The sequence below is a fragment of the Trachurus japonicus genome, chromosome 21, assembly GCF_045865225.1.
Source record: "Trachurus japonicus isolate A0001 chromosome 21, Traja_1.0".
Classification (NCBI taxonomy): Eukaryota; Metazoa; Chordata; class Actinopteri; order Carangiformes; family Carangidae; genus Trachurus; species Trachurus japonicus.
The window spans coordinates 26,786,397-26,805,250 of record NC_140927.1 but is presented as its reverse complement, the minus strand read 5'-3'; the positions used below and the strand labels follow the sequence as shown (position 1 = coordinate 26,805,250).

Sequence of the window (18,854 nt, the reverse complement as noted above, 5' to 3'; positions counted from 1 at the left end):
GCAGTTCAATCGCTCTCTTTTTGTTACTTAATTGTAAGCATGGATCTTATAAACAGCCGCGCCAGGTCACAATTACCCAAAAAACTAATCCCTCCCAAGGAAAATGGGTCAAGGAGTGATTTGTTTGTCTTAGTGCTGATTACATGATGATTTTTCTGTAGAAACAAAAGAAAACAACTTTTTCCCAGCTCCTGGAAGTGTGTTGTTTGTGTCAAACCTCAAATAGGATTTAGGGAAGCCCTATTTTTCTTTTGGGCAATCAGGCTAAGTAGATTATGTCATATTTTAGATTATATTGATATGATATTGTTTGTTGTTGGAGAAAGAAGAGAACAGTGCAGGTGCTGGTTGACAGATGATAGACAGTTTACAGTGCAGTGAGTTTAAAAAGAAAGCTTGAATATTAATATTGAGTCTGGAATCTAAATGAGACTTCTCAGAAATGGCTTGTTCCCAATTAGATTTTACTTTTAGGGTCAACGAATCTGAATGACAGCTTATTGATGTCATAAATTGATGTTTGAAATTACTGCAAGTTAAGTAATTATTAAATGATCACATTACATTAAGTATTAAAGGATAACATTGTGAGTTTTAAACATGTTTTTAGTATTAAATGATTGATGGCAACAAAAGTCTCTGCCATTAGCCTAATTATTGAGCAAAAACAATATTGGCAAGTAACTTTCAGATCATGAGAGTTTCTGCTCCTCTGCAACGTGACTTGAATTATTTCCAGTAATGGAAGGAGTTTCAGATCCTTCTCCAAAGCAAACAAAGAAAATAACTGATTGAGTAAACAGTCAAACAGAAACTTCTGTGTTCTGTCAAGTAAAATTACTGTTTTCATCCATGGAGACTTCAACAAAAAGGCTCTATCTCTGTAGGAATGCACTACGCTCCACAATTTTCCACATCTTTTCCATTACATCTGCTGTTTAGTGGTTTCTGGGCTTCTCGTTGTTGCTGATAGTGGACTACTTGGAAAGGTTTTTGTTTATATCAATCATTAACATGAAAAATCCAATACAAAAAGAAGGGCCAGGTTCAAATCCTTCAGTCATTCTTTAACCAAACATATTACTCACTAGGGCTGGGCGATAAACCGAAAATTTATCGATATCGAAATTTACGACGATAACCGACGTCATTTTGCCCAGGTCGGTAAATTCGGTTTTAAAAAAAGAAACAAAATAAAAGTCGTTTTTGTCTTTTTTGGCTGTGTGTGTAGGTAGGCTGTGTGCATGTCCCTTTAAGAGCCGTACTCCGTGTTCAGCGTGTGTAGTCACGTGACTCCACCCCATCCAGTCTGTAACAGGAGGGGACAGAGCCGGTGACACCGGCAGCAGCGCGGCGAGCGCGCTCATCTGCACTGAGACTGTTGTTATTTTTTCACCTGAGTTAATGACACACACTAGAGCAATGAGAAAACACCTCGCTGAAATGTCGGATTAAAAACGTGCAGCGTCGGTCGCCACCGTCACGTGATTTAGTCAACAGACCAGCGTGAAGGGAGTGACAAGAGATTAGACAGAAACGGACATGTGGCGTTAAATTTATGGGCTGAAATAACCACGCTGACGTTCTTTATGGCTAAACAGAGCGCCGTCCAGCGGGTCGAGGCACTTGAAGAAGTTTACAAAGTGACGGTAGATTATTACTGTGCGTCTGCTCCGACCCCATTATGAAATATTGGCGGCGATAATTAAGCAGCGGCAGCCACAACTAAATGTAGCGAAAACGTTCATGAGTAGAAGCGGCTGTGGCTGCTGAGGTTCATCTGGTGGAGGAGGAAGAGCAGCTTGTTCCAAAAAGAAATGTTGTAGCCATGTTTGCTGCAATAATGTGTGCTTATCAGTTGTTCAATAACTCTAAACAACTAAAAGTATTTTATTTGTATTTTCTTAACATATTTTCAGACAGTGTATAGTTTTAAAGTGGCACCTCTGTAAATACAGCAGTTATAGCAAAAAAAAAAAAAAAAAATATATATATAGGCCTATATATAGCAATAAATAGGTCCAGGGGAGTCATGCTATCCGCGTGGGGGGGGGTGAGTAGTTATCGTCCATTTATCGTTATCGAGGCAAACTGAACAATATATCGTGATATTGATTTTAGGCCATATCGCCCAGCCCTATTACTCACAGTGATTGTTTTTAAATGCTGACAAACAACATTTCAAAAAAAGATGAGAGGTGATTTTAATTTTCCCCATAAACTTTAATAGTTCACATAACATACACAGCAATACAAGAACAACAAGTGACACAGTAAAGCTTCCAGTGTATTACACGTCCTCTTTTCCCTCCTGTGGTTTGGTCAGTGAGGTCGAGGTTATTGTCTGTCAAGCCAAAAAAAGCACTGAAGAGTCAAAGAGCGCATCTAAACCCATATTTGTGTAGGAATCTTTGGTGACTCAGTGGAAATATCAAATGAACAAACAAAAACCTACAGAATGTGAAACTAATACTATGATAATATGAGATGTGCTACAACAATATAACAATATTTCCACTTTTTATTTTTAGTTAAAAAATCTTCTTTAACTGAATATGTGGTCTATTATTATTCTACTGATACTGTTATTTGTACATAACGTCTATGTTTTGCCAAATATATAATTCAACAACACATCGTCGCAATCACATTTCCTTCAAAGCATATCAGTTGTACATAAACATAACTTCTAGCAGACAGTGTTAATGCTAACAACAAGGTTTTGTTTTAAGCTGTAACCCGCTCCCTCTCCTTCGGCAGCTCTGAGGCGAGCCATTCAATGGTGCGTTTGCGTGCTTCCTCCCAGCTGTATCTGGGGCTGTATCCCAGGTCTCTCTTTGCTCTCTGATAGGAGAAGGTGAACGGTGTGTTCAACATGGTGAGGAGCTGGCGGTTCAGCGGCGGGACGATGCGCTTGAAAGGTCGGACGACCATGCACAGAAACTCCATGATGAAGCAGACCACGTAGAAGACACTGAGCGGCACCATGAGTTTATCTTGGATGTCAAAGCCCAGAGGCGACATAACAACATGGTTGAAGTCTGAGTAACTCACGTGTGGCGTGTCGTCGGAAACGAAGTAAAACTTTCCTCCGATAGCATTTCTACTCTGTGGGTCCTTTAGGCTTCGCGCTGCTTGGAGGTGAGCAGTCGCCACGTTGCCGACGTAGACGGGATTCACTCGGGCGTCCGGGAGAGACATTCGATACAGAACGTCTTTGTTTCGTATCCCGTCGCTCATGTGGCCCAGCAGGAAGCGGCAGCCCTCCCCGAAGATGTACATCGGCCTGAGGGCGCAGGTCGCCAGTCGGCCTCCATTTTGGAGCAGCTCTCCGTTGGCCTGCAGCGTTCTCTGCTCAGCCTCTTTTTTGGTCTTGCTGTAGGAAAACTTGAGAGTGCAGTCATAAATTGTGTCCTCACTGCCGTTGAAAATGGGTTCGCCCTTGGAGTTTGGTCCCATCACCTCGATGGTGCTGGTGTAGATGAAGGACACCACATTCTCCTGGATACATGCCTCCAGGATTAACTGTGTCCCTGCAAAGGAAAGAGTTTAGAGTTCAGAAGAGGCTGAGCCATTCAGCTGGGGACAGAACAAGAGAGTCAATAAATCACAGTTTTAATTGATAAAAAAGTCCAGAACCTTATTTTCTTTATAATTAGACATACCCATGAAAAAAATGTAATAGTAGTCAATAAAGTGAAATAGGAAGATCAGTCGTGGAGGCAAATAAAAGTTTTATAAGTTTAAGGAAGTTTAAAGAGAAAGATACCAAGTATACATTTAATTTACCACTAAAGGGAAACTCCCAAGAATTGAAACTGAGGTTCAAGAAGTTGAAGGTCCAGTGAAAGTGCCGATTGGAAATCAAGTTCATGTTTAAGCCTAAATCGTGAAGTGGACGTAGAAATTGGAGGTATGAACACACTGAAAGGAACTGAAGTTGAAGCCCAAGGAAGATGTTACTGGAAGTCTACTGTATGTCTGAAGTTAAATGTAAACACTGAAAGGATTTAATGATGTGTGCAGACAAAAACTAAAGTGTCAGTCAACATATGTCATGAAAATAGTTTTAATGTAAAGTGCCAAGTGAAGTGGAAGCAATCAAAGGAGTTTTGCTTTCAATACAGCTATTTTATTAAACATATATATTATACATAATTGATCATTTATTTAATTTAAGTCTGTTAGACAGCCTCACCAACCTTACCTTTGACATTGATCCCATACATCTCATTGTACTCCATGGCATCAATAATATCAATGATGGATGCGATGTGGAAGACGATTGATGCACCTCGACAGGCTTTTCTCACGTAATCACTGTCCCTGATGTCGCCCTCGTAAACACGCAGCCTCGTCTGGCCTCGACAATCTGACACAAAGTAAATGTAGAATGAAACATAACATTAAGTTATTTAATGTACTAACAGTGCATTTGTACAATGAAAAGTTGTGGGGTAGTACTAGTCAATATACAAGATGATTACATACTAAACCAACATGAACCTAGTGGTATCAGAATCAATTTTAATTATTTATTTAGGGTGGGAAATCCAATAATCAATGCTCATCACGTTGCTGCTCCATAGGCCAAACTGTTAATGCTCTTTTCAACAAGTAAGGATTTTAAATGTCAGTCAGACTTCTGTGATTAGTTAAAAATAAAACAAAATTTACATCTGGTATTACAAAGTGACACTTATCACTGCAGCCTCATGCTCTTTAAACCATTTTATTCAGATTTGCACTGGATTATTAGTGCTTTTTTCATGAAACCTGCACTTTTAATCCGTGTTATATCTTATCAGAAAAATTCATCAGTCTCGTGAAGATGGGTAAAAGAAAGAGTAATGTGTGAAGAGGCAGATTTTACCCTCGAGAGCCTGTAAAATTTGTGGCTGTACGTGTTTGTCCAGCAATCGAATCTCGGCCACTTTCTCCTCCTCCAGCAGCAGCCTCACCAGCCTCTTTCCCAGAAATCCACCGGCTCCCGTCACCACACACACATCACCTGTCAGAGACATCGCTGGGTAACTCTTTCTTTGTGTGAAGACAAAAATAAAGTCCTTCTCTTCCAGTGCCCTTTTCCAAGAACGCTCCGAGAGCCTTTTCAGTGGAAAAAAAAATTGAAAGTGAAAACAAGAAGAATACAACTTTTGTGTTGCTGAATGTTTCGGGCTCTGTCTGTGGGAGAATGACGGCACCTTCTGCCCACCCAGCCTCAGTCCTTCCACTTTTTGTAAGCCCAGAGATGTAACTAGAAAAAAACTATTAATTTTCCTCAAGGCAGTGTGAAAAACAGGGATAAGCTCTCCCTTCATGAAGGAATGTGAGCCAGACAAAATGTGGGCTGGGACTTTTTTTTTTATATATATATATACCAAGGACAATTGCCATTTAGAGGATGTGATAATTCCCCTGTGTTTCATTCGGGTGGGCAGACCCCAACATGTGATGCCGAAAAACAAGACATGGGTTGAGGGTCAATGAGTACTTTTAAAGAAATAATGAGATCTAGATTTTATTTCAACGTCTAAGCAGAGATCCTTTAAAGAGGAACTAAGCAGGATTTGTCCCGTGGCTATTCTACATTTTTACCTTAATTAAACAGCTCCAGAGTAATTGTGATGGTTAACTACATGACTTGTGACTTGTTACTAGAGAGAATGGAGGCTCTCTCTCTTTCACCTGGCGTCTCATGGCTGAAAACCAGTGTAGTACTTGGCCACCGTGACAAAAAACGTGCTCCGTCACCAGCAATCTTTTGTTTATGACAGGACTACACAAATATACACATCGTAACATCATTTATGTAATATAACATTATCCACCGCTCCATGTATTGATTTCTCACCGGGTTCATTATAAACAAATGCACATGGCCGAGAGGAGGGTTAGCAACACAGAGGAAAAGCGACCAGACTTGCATAGTTCCTCTTGAAACAACATAGACTGTAATGTTTGGTATTAATCTGTGCTATTTCATTTTTAACTTTGACCTTAAAATCTGAAACTGAAAAACTTAAGAGGCAGTAACTTGTACAAGTACTGTATAAAAAGACACAAAATGGAAATACTCCAGAAACAGTTCCTAAAATTTGTACTGGAGTAAATGCACAACCAGAATATATTTAATGTCAGCGAGATACAGTAGTACAACATAACTCCATCTTCACAAGTCACAACATACACATACTAATCCATAACTTGGCATGTTATTATTTAACACCCTGAAAGAGGCTATTGCATACCCTTACTTGTTACAGCTTTATTACACAACAGTTTTACTTGGGAAATCAACATTAGGTAACTCTGCTGGTTCCCTTTTGTTTATTTCAAACTTTTGTGCACCACCACAACAACACACAACATTAATCCATGTTAGTGTTTTGTTCAGAAACTCTTATGGACAATTTTTAAAGACGGGTACATACATCAGATCCGTGCTTTTCAGTACATCATTTAAAGACCTTCAGTTGTCTGCAGTGCCCAGGAACCCACAAGGTTAGATCCGCCCAAACAAAAACAAGATTTGACACTGATGGCTACATTTGTTTTCCTGTGCACACTGATGGCTTTCATTTGGCCATGGTTTGCTCAGTAAATGGTGCACTGGGTCAAACGGATGTGTAGTGGAAACTCTGACTGTAGCACGGCTTGGGTGACTTTCAGTTACTAGCACTCTCTCTAATTTCTCTTTTCTGCATTACATATACGTAAACGTTTTGAGTTATATTTGGCTCTGGGGTTTTCACCCCCCATACACTTCAGTTTTTTAAGCAGAAGCCTAATCCCCTCAGTCTCTGGATGCTGACGCTGATGTTGATGTGTTTCCTTGTCTCACACCTCACAAGAGTAGGAGCCGTCTGCCTCAGTGTTTGTCGTCCCTGACATAGCAGTCGAAATAACAACTGTCTGTCGTCTTATCTGGAGGTGAAGGATGGATTTCCAAGGGTAGCTTCGTGTGTGTGTGTGTGTGTGTTATCATGCCTGTGTCTGTTGAAGGACCTCATGTCTAATGGGAGCGTTTGTCCCTCACTTACAGTTAATAAAGTGAACTCGGTGTAACACAAGGAGCATATTAATCAACATTTTATTTATTTTTTTCATCATAAAACACTGCAAATCAATATAAATATACAAAACACAACATACACACTGTCATTGACTGAGCTTGCATTATAACAACATGATATACAATTACACGTGTGGTTTACCCTAGTTAACTTAATTAATAAGTATCAAACAGTAAACATTGAGTGAATCATCTTCTTATTGGATCATTCCAACCATGATGCCCTCTGACCCATGAGTACTCATTAGTTATAACTCTAAGTAGTCATGAACTACTTGACTACATGAGATCTCCGGTAATACTACATTATTACACAAGTTCTCACAACTTGATACTGCATTATTACATGAATACTTAGTAGTTATGACCAAAACTCAGTACTCATGGGTCAGACCACACCGAGCTTTAACCCCAGCCTTCATTTAGATCTTAACTACACACCTGTAAAGTTTTGTTTTCTGCATTTTGCACACACGCACACAGACACACAAGCAGACATCTGCCACCACCGCCTCTGTGTTAGTTCCCACCACAGGAGGTGTCTTCAAGACCACGATGACACATTTACACACAGACTGACAGGGGAAAACCAAACCAGCCTTGTTGAGATGGCTGGAAATGATTCAGGTTCTTTCTCTCTCAAACATAAAGGCTCAGGAAGTTTCACAAAGGGAGATGGGGAAATGAACGGTGTTTTCTCTGCAGGCTTCATGGGTGGCATGAAAGGCTGTAAGTCTAAAAAAGAAATCACATGCGACTTTTCTTTATATTCATGTTTCATGGAATTGATATAGATGTTTAACAGAGGCCCTTGGTACAGGAAACCCTCGGGTCAAGACTGTAAAGAAACCAGTAGGACCCGCCATAAATTGAGCTGTATTATAGGTTTTATTGCAGTTTTTGTTGAGGTGATTGCCTCCTGCTGTATGTGTCTGTTCAACAATAAACAAAAGTTTTATTGTGAAAGCCCTTCTTGGTAGTTACTGGCTAAACAGCAAGTTCTGATTCGAGTTCCCAAAAAGCATAATGAAGACAATCTGTCTTTGTGGCCAGAGAGTCCGGCTTACAGATCTTGTGACTCTGTGCCACAGAACTTCATTATTATCCTGACACAAAAAAATACCACAAATCAACCGCATTGTGGCTTTTGTGCAGCACAGTCCTTCATCCTACATTATGACACACAGAGTTCAATGTATTCCCGTGAGCTTTTGCGTCATAGACGAAAGGTCTGGCATGTTTTTGGCTGGTTTATGAGTATAAGTTTTATCGTTCAACCACATTATTACCTCCTTTTCATTTCAGTGAACACATGGACTTGCCTTCTGTCTAACTGATCCTTGTTTGGCTGAGAGTTCACCTTGAACTTTTGACCTGAAACATCAATACTCGGTGGGTTTGACCTTTTTTTTTTTTTTTTTTTTTACATATATATATATATATATATACAGAGGATGCATTGAGGGCTTCCTTTCATTTGCTTTATACTGTAGCTGCAGACTGACAAGCACAAGCTCACGTGCAGCAGAGCAGAAGAGAGGCTGCGGCTGGCAGAAAAGGGAAGGACAGGAAGTGGCACTGAAGATAGTGTTCGATAGAGTGAACTTTCTGCAGAGTGCTGATTTTAGCTAGTTAGCCAGCCGAGCTTGCAACCCACACTTATTTCCTGTTTTACTCTCTTTCTAAAACTGTGTCTCGCCGGTCGACCAGACACTCACTCACTCACTCACTCATCCGTCTCTGGTGAGCTCTCAACTCTTTTCCGTGGACAGCGGGCACTCCTGTATCTGAGCCTCGTCCACCGACCCCTCCGGCAGATGAACCGTCATCGTGCAGGCGCGGATCCCCCCCAGCGGCTCCAGCACGTTGAACACTCTGTCCCACGCGTCCTGCTCCGGGTCGTACCGCTGCACGATGTCAACCATGCATCTGCTGTTCCAGGAGTAGCCCCCCACCACATAGATCTGCCCGTTAAACACCGTCACGCCCACGTCGCTCTGGCCCCGAGGCATGGGCGCCACCGTCGTCCACTGGTCCGTCTCTGGGCTGTAGTACTCGCAGCCCAGGACGTCGTCGTAGTCGCTGCTGCCTCGGAAGTGATTCCCGCCCATGACGTAGAGTCTGTCCTCGACGGTGCACATGCAGTGGAGGCCGCGGAGGTCGATCATGTCGGCGCGTCGACTCCAGGCGTCGGCGGCGGGATCGTAACACCAGAGCTCCTTCTGGAAGGTGTCGCGTGTGATGCCCCCTGTGTGACAAAGGAGAATCCAACAAATATTACAGGATGTTGAGAATATCCCTCCATAAAAAAATCTTTCATGTACTAAATCTGTTAAAGGGATAGTTCAACATTTTGGCAAATTGGCCCATTGCCATAATCCCTATAGTTTTAGGAATAGGTTTGTTACCTTTAATTGTCGGTGCAAGCTATTTTTAGATCAGCGGAGCAGAGCCGCGAGCTGCTCAGAGCTACGCCACGGAGGCTCATGGGATTTCTTGTTTTCCCTCATCAAACTCATCGTGGTGAATGTGCAGGTCACAACTTGTCCACCAGAGCGTTTTAGAGTTGTTGGATTGTGTATTTTATGAGTTTGATGAGGGAAACCAAGAAATCCCATTAGCCTCCATAACGTAGCTCTGAGCAGCTAGTTGCCTTTGTCTAAAAACAGCTTGCACCAACAATTAAAGGTAACAAAACTACTCCTAAGACTATAGGGTTTATAGCAATGGGCCAATTTGCCAAAATGTTGAACTATCCCTTTAAATTTCAAGTATTTAGTAAGTGTAAACGGCTAAGTAGACTTTAGCTTATTACCACTTTTATAGCTTTTTTAATTTCTTGTTTTTACCACTTTTAGCTCAAAGTTTTGGACATTCCTTTTGACATCATTGTTTCATATATGAAAATTTGACCTCTTTTTCCATTGTGGGTGTTAACACGTTAAGCTCACTGTATATTTGAAAAACTCAAAGATTTAGTAACCCGCAAGAAGGCAGATAAGTGGGCAGGTGTCGAACACCACAGAAGCTAGACTGACTGACAAAAGCAGAACAATAACATGCACAGGAATTCTCGTGTCGACCTGTTTCTGCCAGCTGCGTAGGCAGCGTTTTGTTTTAACATGTTAGCCATAACACTCTGATAGGCCGGACAATCATCTCTGTGCTTTCTCTCAGGGAGTGTACAACAGTTGCACAGAATGTCATATATGTACTGTATATGCACAGACTCTAGATGCCTTTTGTTTATGTTATGCTATGTCTGAGTTGCAGCTCAAAACTATGGTGTGGTTAAATCAATTCAGTATGCAATGTGATAACAGGCTGTTGTGTCCTAGTAAAGCATGTGTTGTATTCTCCCAGACGGTGTTCCTGTACCACCACAGTATAGGGGAGTATATATGCTGCATAGTGCTGTGGCCTAAAGTGCTTCGACCACAAGTTTTTATGTTTCCTGCCTCTCAGTCCTACACATGAAACTCTGCTCTCGACATGAGAAGCCCATTTCCTGTCCAAGGTTGTTAAATAACCTGCCTCAGAACGGGCGACGAGCAGCTCGTGAGAATCCGCTTCTAAACAGGAAGTGGTTTCAAATACGTCGACCAAGCAAGCGTTGTCGATAATTCATCTTCTTAAAGCGGAACCTCAAGTCACCTTTTTACAGTGCTCGTCATAATCTCCTTTAGCAGGTTTTTGTGTAAAAGACTGTTGGAAAATTAATCATCTGCATCTGTCTGTACAGTTTATATAGGATATACAGGGTTTTTGACATTTTAAAGCATCCCAATCAGTCAAGAAAAGCTAGAGATTTAAAACACATGACTCATGATGACTCAAGGATTTCTGACTCTTTTCTTTAGTGACAGTATTTATGTTATATATCAATGGTTTTGAGTTTGGAGGTTCACCAGGGAAACAACAGGACATTTGCTGACACTTAAAATGACCCTTATGTTATTTTCTTTTTGACCTCGACCGACTGATGGATTATTGGCTGCTCTCTCTCTCTCGGTGAAAAACAATTGTTGTACAGCTGCACAGTTCTGGTTTGATGACTTGATGTTCACAGCATTGTTTGTCAAACAGTCTGTGTTAGTTTCTTTTCACCACAAATGCAAGTTCTCCATAGCTCTAACTATGACCATGATCTGTTCCCCACGCATTTGGTTTTTACTTCTCAGGGCCAGACCTTAACCACAGAGGTCTTTCATCAGAAAACGGTTAGTTGAGTCACTTTTTAAACAGTATTAGGGGTGGTTTAGGAAGATACTGTCTCACCTGTGTGTCCTGTACAAAATGTAGAACTGCATTTTTGTTTTAAATAACCACCATAACTTTTTACAAATGGTTTCAATCTTTGTTTTAATGCTTAATGTATTTTTGAATTGTGCATTTTTTTCTCGTAGGTTCCCATTTTCTGAAAAGCCACCATTTGTGACGGTTTAATAATGTAACTAATGGCAATAATAAAGGGTTTATAAGTAAGTTTTCATTCAGAGATGGTGGTGGTGAGCAGAGCCACTCCTCCAGTTCAGATTAGACTCTACAGTGACTCGGTATCGGAAAGTGGCGAGTGGGTCAGTGCTAGTGGGGGCGAGCTGGTTAGCATGCTAACTTCAGTAGAATATAGAGAAAACAAAACAACAGGGTTGATTTCCAGAGTATTGTTTCACCTGAGATGTACATGAGGCCTCCATGAACTGTCCCGGCATGTCCGTAGTGAGGCTCCACCATATTGGCCACCAACGTCCACTCATTCTTCTTCAAGTTGTAGCACTCCACCGTGTCTGATCAGAGTTACAGACATACTTTTTATTTAAATATCTTGACTGTTATTGTTTTTGCTACAGTAAAACAAAAAAAGGTCAAGTAAAAGCTGCAGTTCTTCATGGGCTGTATTAATAAATTGATTAATGCTTAAAATGAATAACCAGTGAATCAGCTGACGGTAGTAAAAGCGGTGCTGACAGCAGAAGTAGAACAAGAATTAATAGCAGCTCACCGATCTCCCCCGAGGCGTTCCTCCCTCCCACTGCAAACAGTTTCCCCTTCAGAGCGCTGAGGTGGAAGAAGGTCCGCTTTTCGTTGAGCGAAGCGATCTGAAGCCACTTGTCGAAGCGCGGGTCATAGCGGTAGGCGCTGTCTATGGCCGTCTTCCCCTTTGTGTCATACGTGCTCTGGCCTAAAAAAAAAACAAGTTCACCATCAGTTTTTCACTTACATCATGTTACTGTATCTAGTCACGCTTGGCAATGTAAACTGTGATGAAAATAAACACTGACCTCCTACAATGAAGAGGAAGCCGCCCAGAAGAGCCACACCGTGCTGGTAGCGCGGCACCTCCATGGGCTTCAGGGCTCTCCAGTAGCCGGTGTTTTCATCATAGAGCCTCAGCTCCCGGCTCACCACCAGCTGCTGCCGCATCACGCCGCCGAGCGCCAGGATGTGTGTGGAGTCGGAGCGTATTTGCGTCCGCTCGGTTTGCAGGGCCGGCTGCATGAAAGGCATCATCTGGTAGTTGCTGGCCTCCAGCAGCAGGTTCACGCAGGCCGTGTCGGAGCGCATCAGGGAGTCGCCTCCGTCTTCTTCATCCTGGGAGATCTGAATCAGCTCATTGGGGCTCATCAGCGGGAAGCGAATATGGCGCATTAAGGCGTAGACGGATGAGTGGCGCGCGGAGGGGTCGTGGTCCAGCCATCCTCTGGCGATTTGGTAGAGCTCCAGTTCAGAGAAACCTTCCAGTGAGTTGCTGGAGAGAGCGTTGGCCATGCTGGTCTCAGAGAGCTGCAGGTAGCGGTCGCACTGCACCAACGCCGCCAGGTTCTGGCCCACAAACTCACCTGGGTTTGATGGGACAAAGAGAGTCAACAATGGTCATGATAGTTGCCTCATTTCAGTAGATAGGGTCGGCTTTTAAATCCCTTCTTAAAACAAACTTTTATCTAAGAGACTTTTTGTGATTTTACTTCAGTTTTTTACTTTTTTTATCTACCTTTGTGACATTTGTTCTTCTGCTGCCTTGTAAAGCACTTTATAACACTGTTTTTTACCCGGTGCAGTAAAATATGAGTGATGATGTTGTGTATTTCAGTGATGGTTAAGGTTCTGGAGGTTGATATAGTTTAAAATCTCTCACCTATATTCAGCAGAACATCCTCCAGAAGCAAGTCTGTTGCGATACGCTCTATTTCCACACAGTTATCAATAGTGATCTGTCAACAAACAATACAGAAACCAGATGGATTAGATGTTTAAAATTTTCGTAACATAAATGGCTCAGTCATAATGTCCTCTGGTCTGTACTGTATAACGGACACTGAGAAAGTGTGCAGTAGATAGGAAGGACAACTTCATGTACCAGTGTACTTGAATATAATGAATGCATTGATGCAGAGTGACAAAAACCTCTCACCTCTCGGCTAAGAAGCTGATTACAGAAGCTGAGCACAGGCATGACCTGCAGGAAGTTTGCAGCCTCCAGAGTGTCCTGGAGATTACCCATGTCCAGGCTGACTTTGGATGTGTAAATGAAGTCTATGATGTTCTTTAAACCCGACTTTGTGACCCCATGCAGCTTGATCTCCCTCATCTCCTGCTCCCTCATGCCTCCTGAAGAAAAAACAAAGTGCAAAGAGATAAGGGCAAGGTGAATGAATGAATGACTCGGCATCATTTCAGAGGATCTGACTTGTAAAGGACCAAATGCCCAAGTGCATTGTCAGCAAGATATAAAGAAGGCTACAGTAGCTCCTGCCATGAAAGGTTAATAGAGATACTGAAGTCAATTTAGTCGTCAAAGGCAACTGAAAGACAGTAGCCTTATACAGAATAAGAGACGGCCTTTATCTACTTTCTCTTCCTTTTATTTTATCTGAAAGTAAAACCTGTCTTGCTACTCTATATTTACGTCCTTTATAGAAACATCAAATTTAAAACAACTGGCAAAGATAAGTCAGTTTATATTTAGGCTTTATAAACATGTGCAAGGTAGCTACAACAAAAACAGCAGCATTTAGTTTTTTCTCACTCACATACATAAAAAACAGCATGTGAGCATGGCAACATAACAGAGCATAAAACCTTTCCAGCACATAATAACCCCGTTCAACATGACCATTTTGCTCTGGCACCAACATTGGGACAAAGTATATTTTGAGCAGCTGGTGGTAAAAATCTAAAAACAGTACTACAGACAGCAGTTCATCTTTAACTCTTTGCAGCCTCAAAGGGAAGGAAACCAACATTTCCTTGCACTGGAGACTTGTTAATACACTGCCCGTCCAAAAAAACTGGACTCTGTGGTCACATTGGACCCCATTTCTTCCTTGAAGATGATGGTTCCTCACTGTCCTTCCAGTTTTTAATAATGCATTGGACATTTCTTAAAGCAGAAGTAAGCGATCCGGTCGTTTCGGCTAATGCTGCGTTCCAGGCAGGCTTTTGAAACCGTAAATTACAGCTTCAAGTCACAACTTACGACTTTGTAGCGTTCCAGGCAACCCACTCGTGTTTTTCCGACCTGTTTTACCTGTGAAAGTCACTATAACGGCCACTCGTAACTTCCGACCCGTGAAATCGTACCAGTACGTCTTTTTTTACAGTCTATGTACCAGATCGAACTGGTACGACTTCACGGTCGGAAAAATACGAGTTGCCTTGAACGCACCATAACAGTCCTCGTCCCTACGTCACCACATTCACGGCGTTCCTTGGCTGCACACACAGCCCTGCATGCCGTTCTCTCTCCTCATTGGATAAAAACTGTAGGATACGAGAAAAGTTTTCTCCTTGGCTCAGAGCAGAGCAGAGTGACTGACAGACCCGTGTTTCAGACCAAACACTCTATAGAAGTGATTGCTGTCGGAAGATATAACTATTTAAGACTTATATTAACACAAATATATCACTTACTTCTGCTTTAACCAATTTAGTCATCTCAGTCTTTACTTGATGCTAATAATTTGACCCTTCTGAAACAGATTAACATCTTCTCCACGACCACAGGATGTGTCTTCCAACATGGTTGTTTAAGAAATGAGAAGCTACTGACTGCATCAGTTCGGACTTGTCATGTTTGTGTTTTTGTTAGTTCTCTACTTAGGTCTGGACTGAAAGGAATCCTGTTTGGATTGCCCTGAAATTTTCAAGGGCCCTCAGAAAATAAATTCTACCAACTTTGATGATGATGATGATGATACAGTATTTCCACCAGTAAACAGCCGTGGCTTCACCCAAAGGTCAAAATTTAAATTCCTCCAATACTTTGACTACTGTGAGGGCATTAGCATTCTGAAGTTAGTGTACAGCCTCACTCAGTGGCCGTTCTGCTTTGTTGGATTATTTGCATTCATCACTGTGTGCGTTTACCATTTCATTTGAACTCCCAAGTTGTTTTTTGTTGTGTGCCTTCAGCTTTAGGGACAGGAAGACTCACCTGTAAACATTGCCTTGAAATAGTCACTAGAAGAAGCCATGATCACCCTGTGGACTGGGAACCGTTCCTTGCTGTCTCCAGGAACTAAGACGACGTCACACAGAGTCTCATCTGCCCGAAAACAATCAAAGCCCTGTGAGGGAAAGAACAAAACAAGATTTGTCATGAAGAGTTTAGCAAACTGCATTTTAACATTAGTCTGCAAGTAACAAATATGTACCTGCAACACAGCTGATCCATGGTCAGTGCTACTGAACACTTTGGACAGAGGCCGAGGGGGAAGTTTGGGCTTTGTTGCTTTGTCTGGGCGTTTGGGTGGTGTATCCTTTGGTAGGGAGAGAGGAACAGGAGCCTGCGCTAGGGCAGGAGGTGGAGTAGGGGATGGTGGAGACGGCCTCTCATCTATCCAGCCAAGCACAGAGAGAAAGTCAGAAAAGTCATGATACTCGGATACAGTCATCTTCTGTCAGATTGGATTAATCATTACAAAGTCAAATCAAAACCAGTGGACACACACCTTGCTGAGGATCTCTGTCGGGAGGAGCTGCAGGCCTCTCCTGCTGAGCTGGAGGTCTCGGTTGGTCCCTGTCTCGCCTGCTGCCCAGACGAGACAGTCTGCGGCTCAGCCTCCCTGCCCCACTGTCGTCTCCACTACCCCTGCACAGGGGCAATTAATCAAGTCAATAACACTGAGCAAGTGGTTGCAAGTTTGTAAACAACCCAACACTAAATGAGCATTCAAACTGTGAAAAAACACTCAATCAAAAACCGATTGTATATAATTAAATTATGTTCAGCAATGTTCAGCTTTATTGTCTTGTCAAAATTTGGTTTGTACTCTCAAGACAATAAAGCTGAACATTGACAATAAAGCTGAACATTGCTGAACATACAGTAATTTAATTATATACAATCGAATTTTGATTGAGTGTTTTTTCACAGTTTAAATAGCAATGGTTAGACGTTGATGCTCATTTAGTGTTGGGTTATTTACAAATGCCACTTTCTTCACAGACACAAGCAGATCTCACATCTTGTGCCTAAATTGAACTATCTCTAATCTGAAGCATTTTGCCCTGCGTCTCAACCCAGCTCACAAAAACCCCTTTTCTGTTTTGTCTTGTGTCTCCAGTGACCTGAAAATGAGGAAGCAGTGAACCATTTTCAGCTGCACCACTTCTACTCTGTCTTTCGTAACAAGCAAGACTAGAGTTCAGGTAAGATGCATTAGTACATTACTTAGAGTACATCAAACCCAAGACAGCGTTTTTCCAGTTTTCTCTCATCAATTTTTTAAATGGATGATTAATGAGTATCAAACAAAGACGTTGTAGCCCATCACTAAAATACAAAACACAGGACTGAAACCTGCTCTTACTGTAACTGTGACATTACTGAGCGACAATAAACCTTGTCTGATTGTTTTTCAAGTGTGTTTCTACTCATTATTTAAATTGTATGCCTTTTAATAACAGTTAAATTCATTGTGCAGGAATCCAAATGATGAAATATTTAAAAACTGAAATGAAAGCTGATATATCTAAAGCCTATGTGTGTGAGCATTAAAAATGTTATGCTGTTGCAGGCTCAGATGTGAAGACAGGAAAATCAGACACTTGCTATTTTCCTTCAGACTTGAAGAATCGGCTCCAGTAAGTGATAAATTCAACGACACCTAACTGCAAGAGTGTTTAACTATGTGACCTTACCCCATGTCATTGGCAGCTGGGGGCTGAGGGCTGCGGTTTCGCTGATGAGACCTCCTACGTGAAAGAGAGAAAGAGTTTTAATGGACAGAAAAACATTTTTTGGTGGGCGACAGACGGTTTGGTAGCATAGACACTGAACTCCAATTATCCAGATCAATATTTAGGATGTCTGGGTCACATCTGTAGATTTTTTTTGATACTATATCTTACAATGCAGTGATTAGAGCGTGTCCAGTCCAGATTTTTATCATGTATTGGGTCAAAATTAGAAATATGCGGGCAATAACATCTCTAGATTCTAGTGTAATTTGCCCAGTGAGTGGGTTTCCCAGCCTACACCTGACTACAGTCACATACAAAATGCAAAACTGTCACGTTCTCTGCAAGATGACTCACCTCTGACCTTAAAACCTTGTGATAAATTCTTTGTTGGATGTGGCGATCGCTTGTTCAGCAGACACCACAGACTTCACTTAACTTCTCTTTTCAAAACCTTTTTCAGCAAATTTCCCAGTGCAGCCCTTATGTGTTCATACGCGGCCAATGACAGGTTTTATTTACAGTGCTGTGTTTGCTGAGCAGTAAAACATTCAGTTCCCACATCCTCTGCACTGCAGTCTGAAACTTCAGTTAGATTATCATGCACTAAAATCAGCCACGTCAGAGGCTCTGTGATTATTTATTTATTTTTCTTATGTTTGATATTTTGTGTATTTTGTGCTCCAACATCTCCTGCAGTAACAGATGGTATCAACATGAGTTATTTTGACTTGTATTCTTAATAAAACCAACATAAGATCGGGTAAAATAACTTCACTATTTAGACTTAGATACTTTATTGTCATTGTCATAATAACACAGTTATAAATAACAAGATATCGTTTAGAAAAGCTTAATACTGACGCAGAACTAGTGCAAAAAGTGCATATTACATTACATTAATTAATCCAAAGGAGCCCAGCAGGAAAAAAAAGTGCATTTAGTGCATAATACAATACTGTCCCACACGTTTTTAATTTATGATAATTCCCAACAGTCATTATGTATATTGACTGCACTGTCTAATTTTTCTTGAATGTATTCACCTTATTTGTTTTTTTTAATGTTTTTCAATTGTTCTGTTATTCTGCTATCACCACTGTTGTTTTGTGGTTTGCCAACAGCTTGTATTTATGGGGCCGTATACATTTGAATTTGTAATCTGACATGATATAGATCAGAGGTTAGGTTTTTCTTTTTTTCAAATCATCTTCTTTATAGTATACTATAAGTGTTGACACCTGCTGCTGCCTCCCACACATTAATTATGATAATGTGTTGATAATGTGTAGGAGGAGAGAAGAATAGCTCTTTACTACTGATCTGCTGCTCTTAAATGAACCCGAACTTCTGTCATCTACATGTCCCAATGTAAAGGATCAAGGAGCTTAATGATATGTGATTTAAAAACCCCTTAATGCTGCATCTTTGCACCTAACGTTTCAGAATCAGCAGGTGTTTTGTTAACGCTAACAAGCATATAAATGAATGTGAATTCTCAGCACCTCGTACATAAAACATAGTGACACACAGTTACCACGCTCAAGGTCTTTCACAGCTGAAGAGTCTAACATTGAACAGACACGGCAGCTCAGCG

At 41.4% G+C, this 18,854-nt stretch overlaps 2 protein-coding genes and 1 long non-coding RNA gene across 4 annotated transcripts in view; 1 reads left to right on the top strand and 2 right to left on the bottom strand.

Moving 5' to 3' along the window:
- Nucleotides 1-2,710: 2,710 nt before the first annotated feature.
- Nucleotides 2,711-5,310, bottom strand: hsd3b1 (hydroxy-delta-5-steroid dehydrogenase, 3 beta- and steroid delta-isomerase 1). Its single transcript, XM_085765518.1, has 3 exons — nt 4,874-5,310; nt 4,208-4,372; nt 2,711-3,533 (listed from the first exon to the last, which is right to left on the bottom strand). Exons 1-3 carry the CDS (start codon nt 5,022-5,024, stop codon nt 2,728-2,730), a joined length of 1,122 nt encoding a protein of 373 aa, XP_085621644.1. The 5' UTR covers nt 5,025-5,310; the 3' UTR covers nt 2,711-2,727.
- A 3,203-nt stretch (nt 5,311-8,513) lies between these two features.
- Nucleotides 8,514-18,854, bottom strand: part of LOC146965384 (kelch-like protein 9) — a 10,621-nt gene continuing 280 nt past the window's right edge. Inside the window, exons 2-11 of the mRNA XM_085766046.1 lie at nt 17,219-17,272; nt 16,027-16,166; nt 15,730-15,911; nt 15,510-15,642; nt 13,488-13,684; nt 13,212-13,287; nt 12,358-12,915; nt 12,078-12,257; nt 11,749-11,862; nt 8,514-9,323 (exon numbers count right to left, since the gene is read on the bottom strand). Of these exons, the coding sequence (XP_085622172.1) occupies nt 8,827-9,323; nt 11,749-11,862; nt 12,078-12,257; nt 12,358-12,915; nt 13,212-13,287; nt 13,488-13,684; nt 15,510-15,642; nt 15,730-15,911; nt 16,027-16,166; nt 17,219-17,223 (2,082 nt within the window). The 5' untranslated portion in view covers nt 17,224-17,272 and the 3' untranslated portion in view covers nt 8,514-8,826. The remainder of the gene's footprint in view (nt 9,324-11,748; nt 11,863-12,077; nt 12,258-12,357; nt 12,916-13,211; nt 13,288-13,487; nt 13,685-15,509; nt 15,643-15,729; nt 15,912-16,026; nt 16,167-17,218; nt 17,273-18,854) is intronic.
- Nucleotides 16,055-18,854, top strand: part of LOC146965382 (uncharacterized) — a 23,143-nt gene continuing 20,343 nt past the window's right edge. For both annotated transcript variants that reach the window (XR_015034653.1, XR_015034654.1), the window contains exons 1-2: nt 16,055-16,188; nt 16,642-16,726. This is a non-coding gene — a long non-coding RNA (uncharacterized LOC146965382). The remainder of the gene's footprint in view (nt 16,189-16,641; nt 16,727-18,854) is intronic.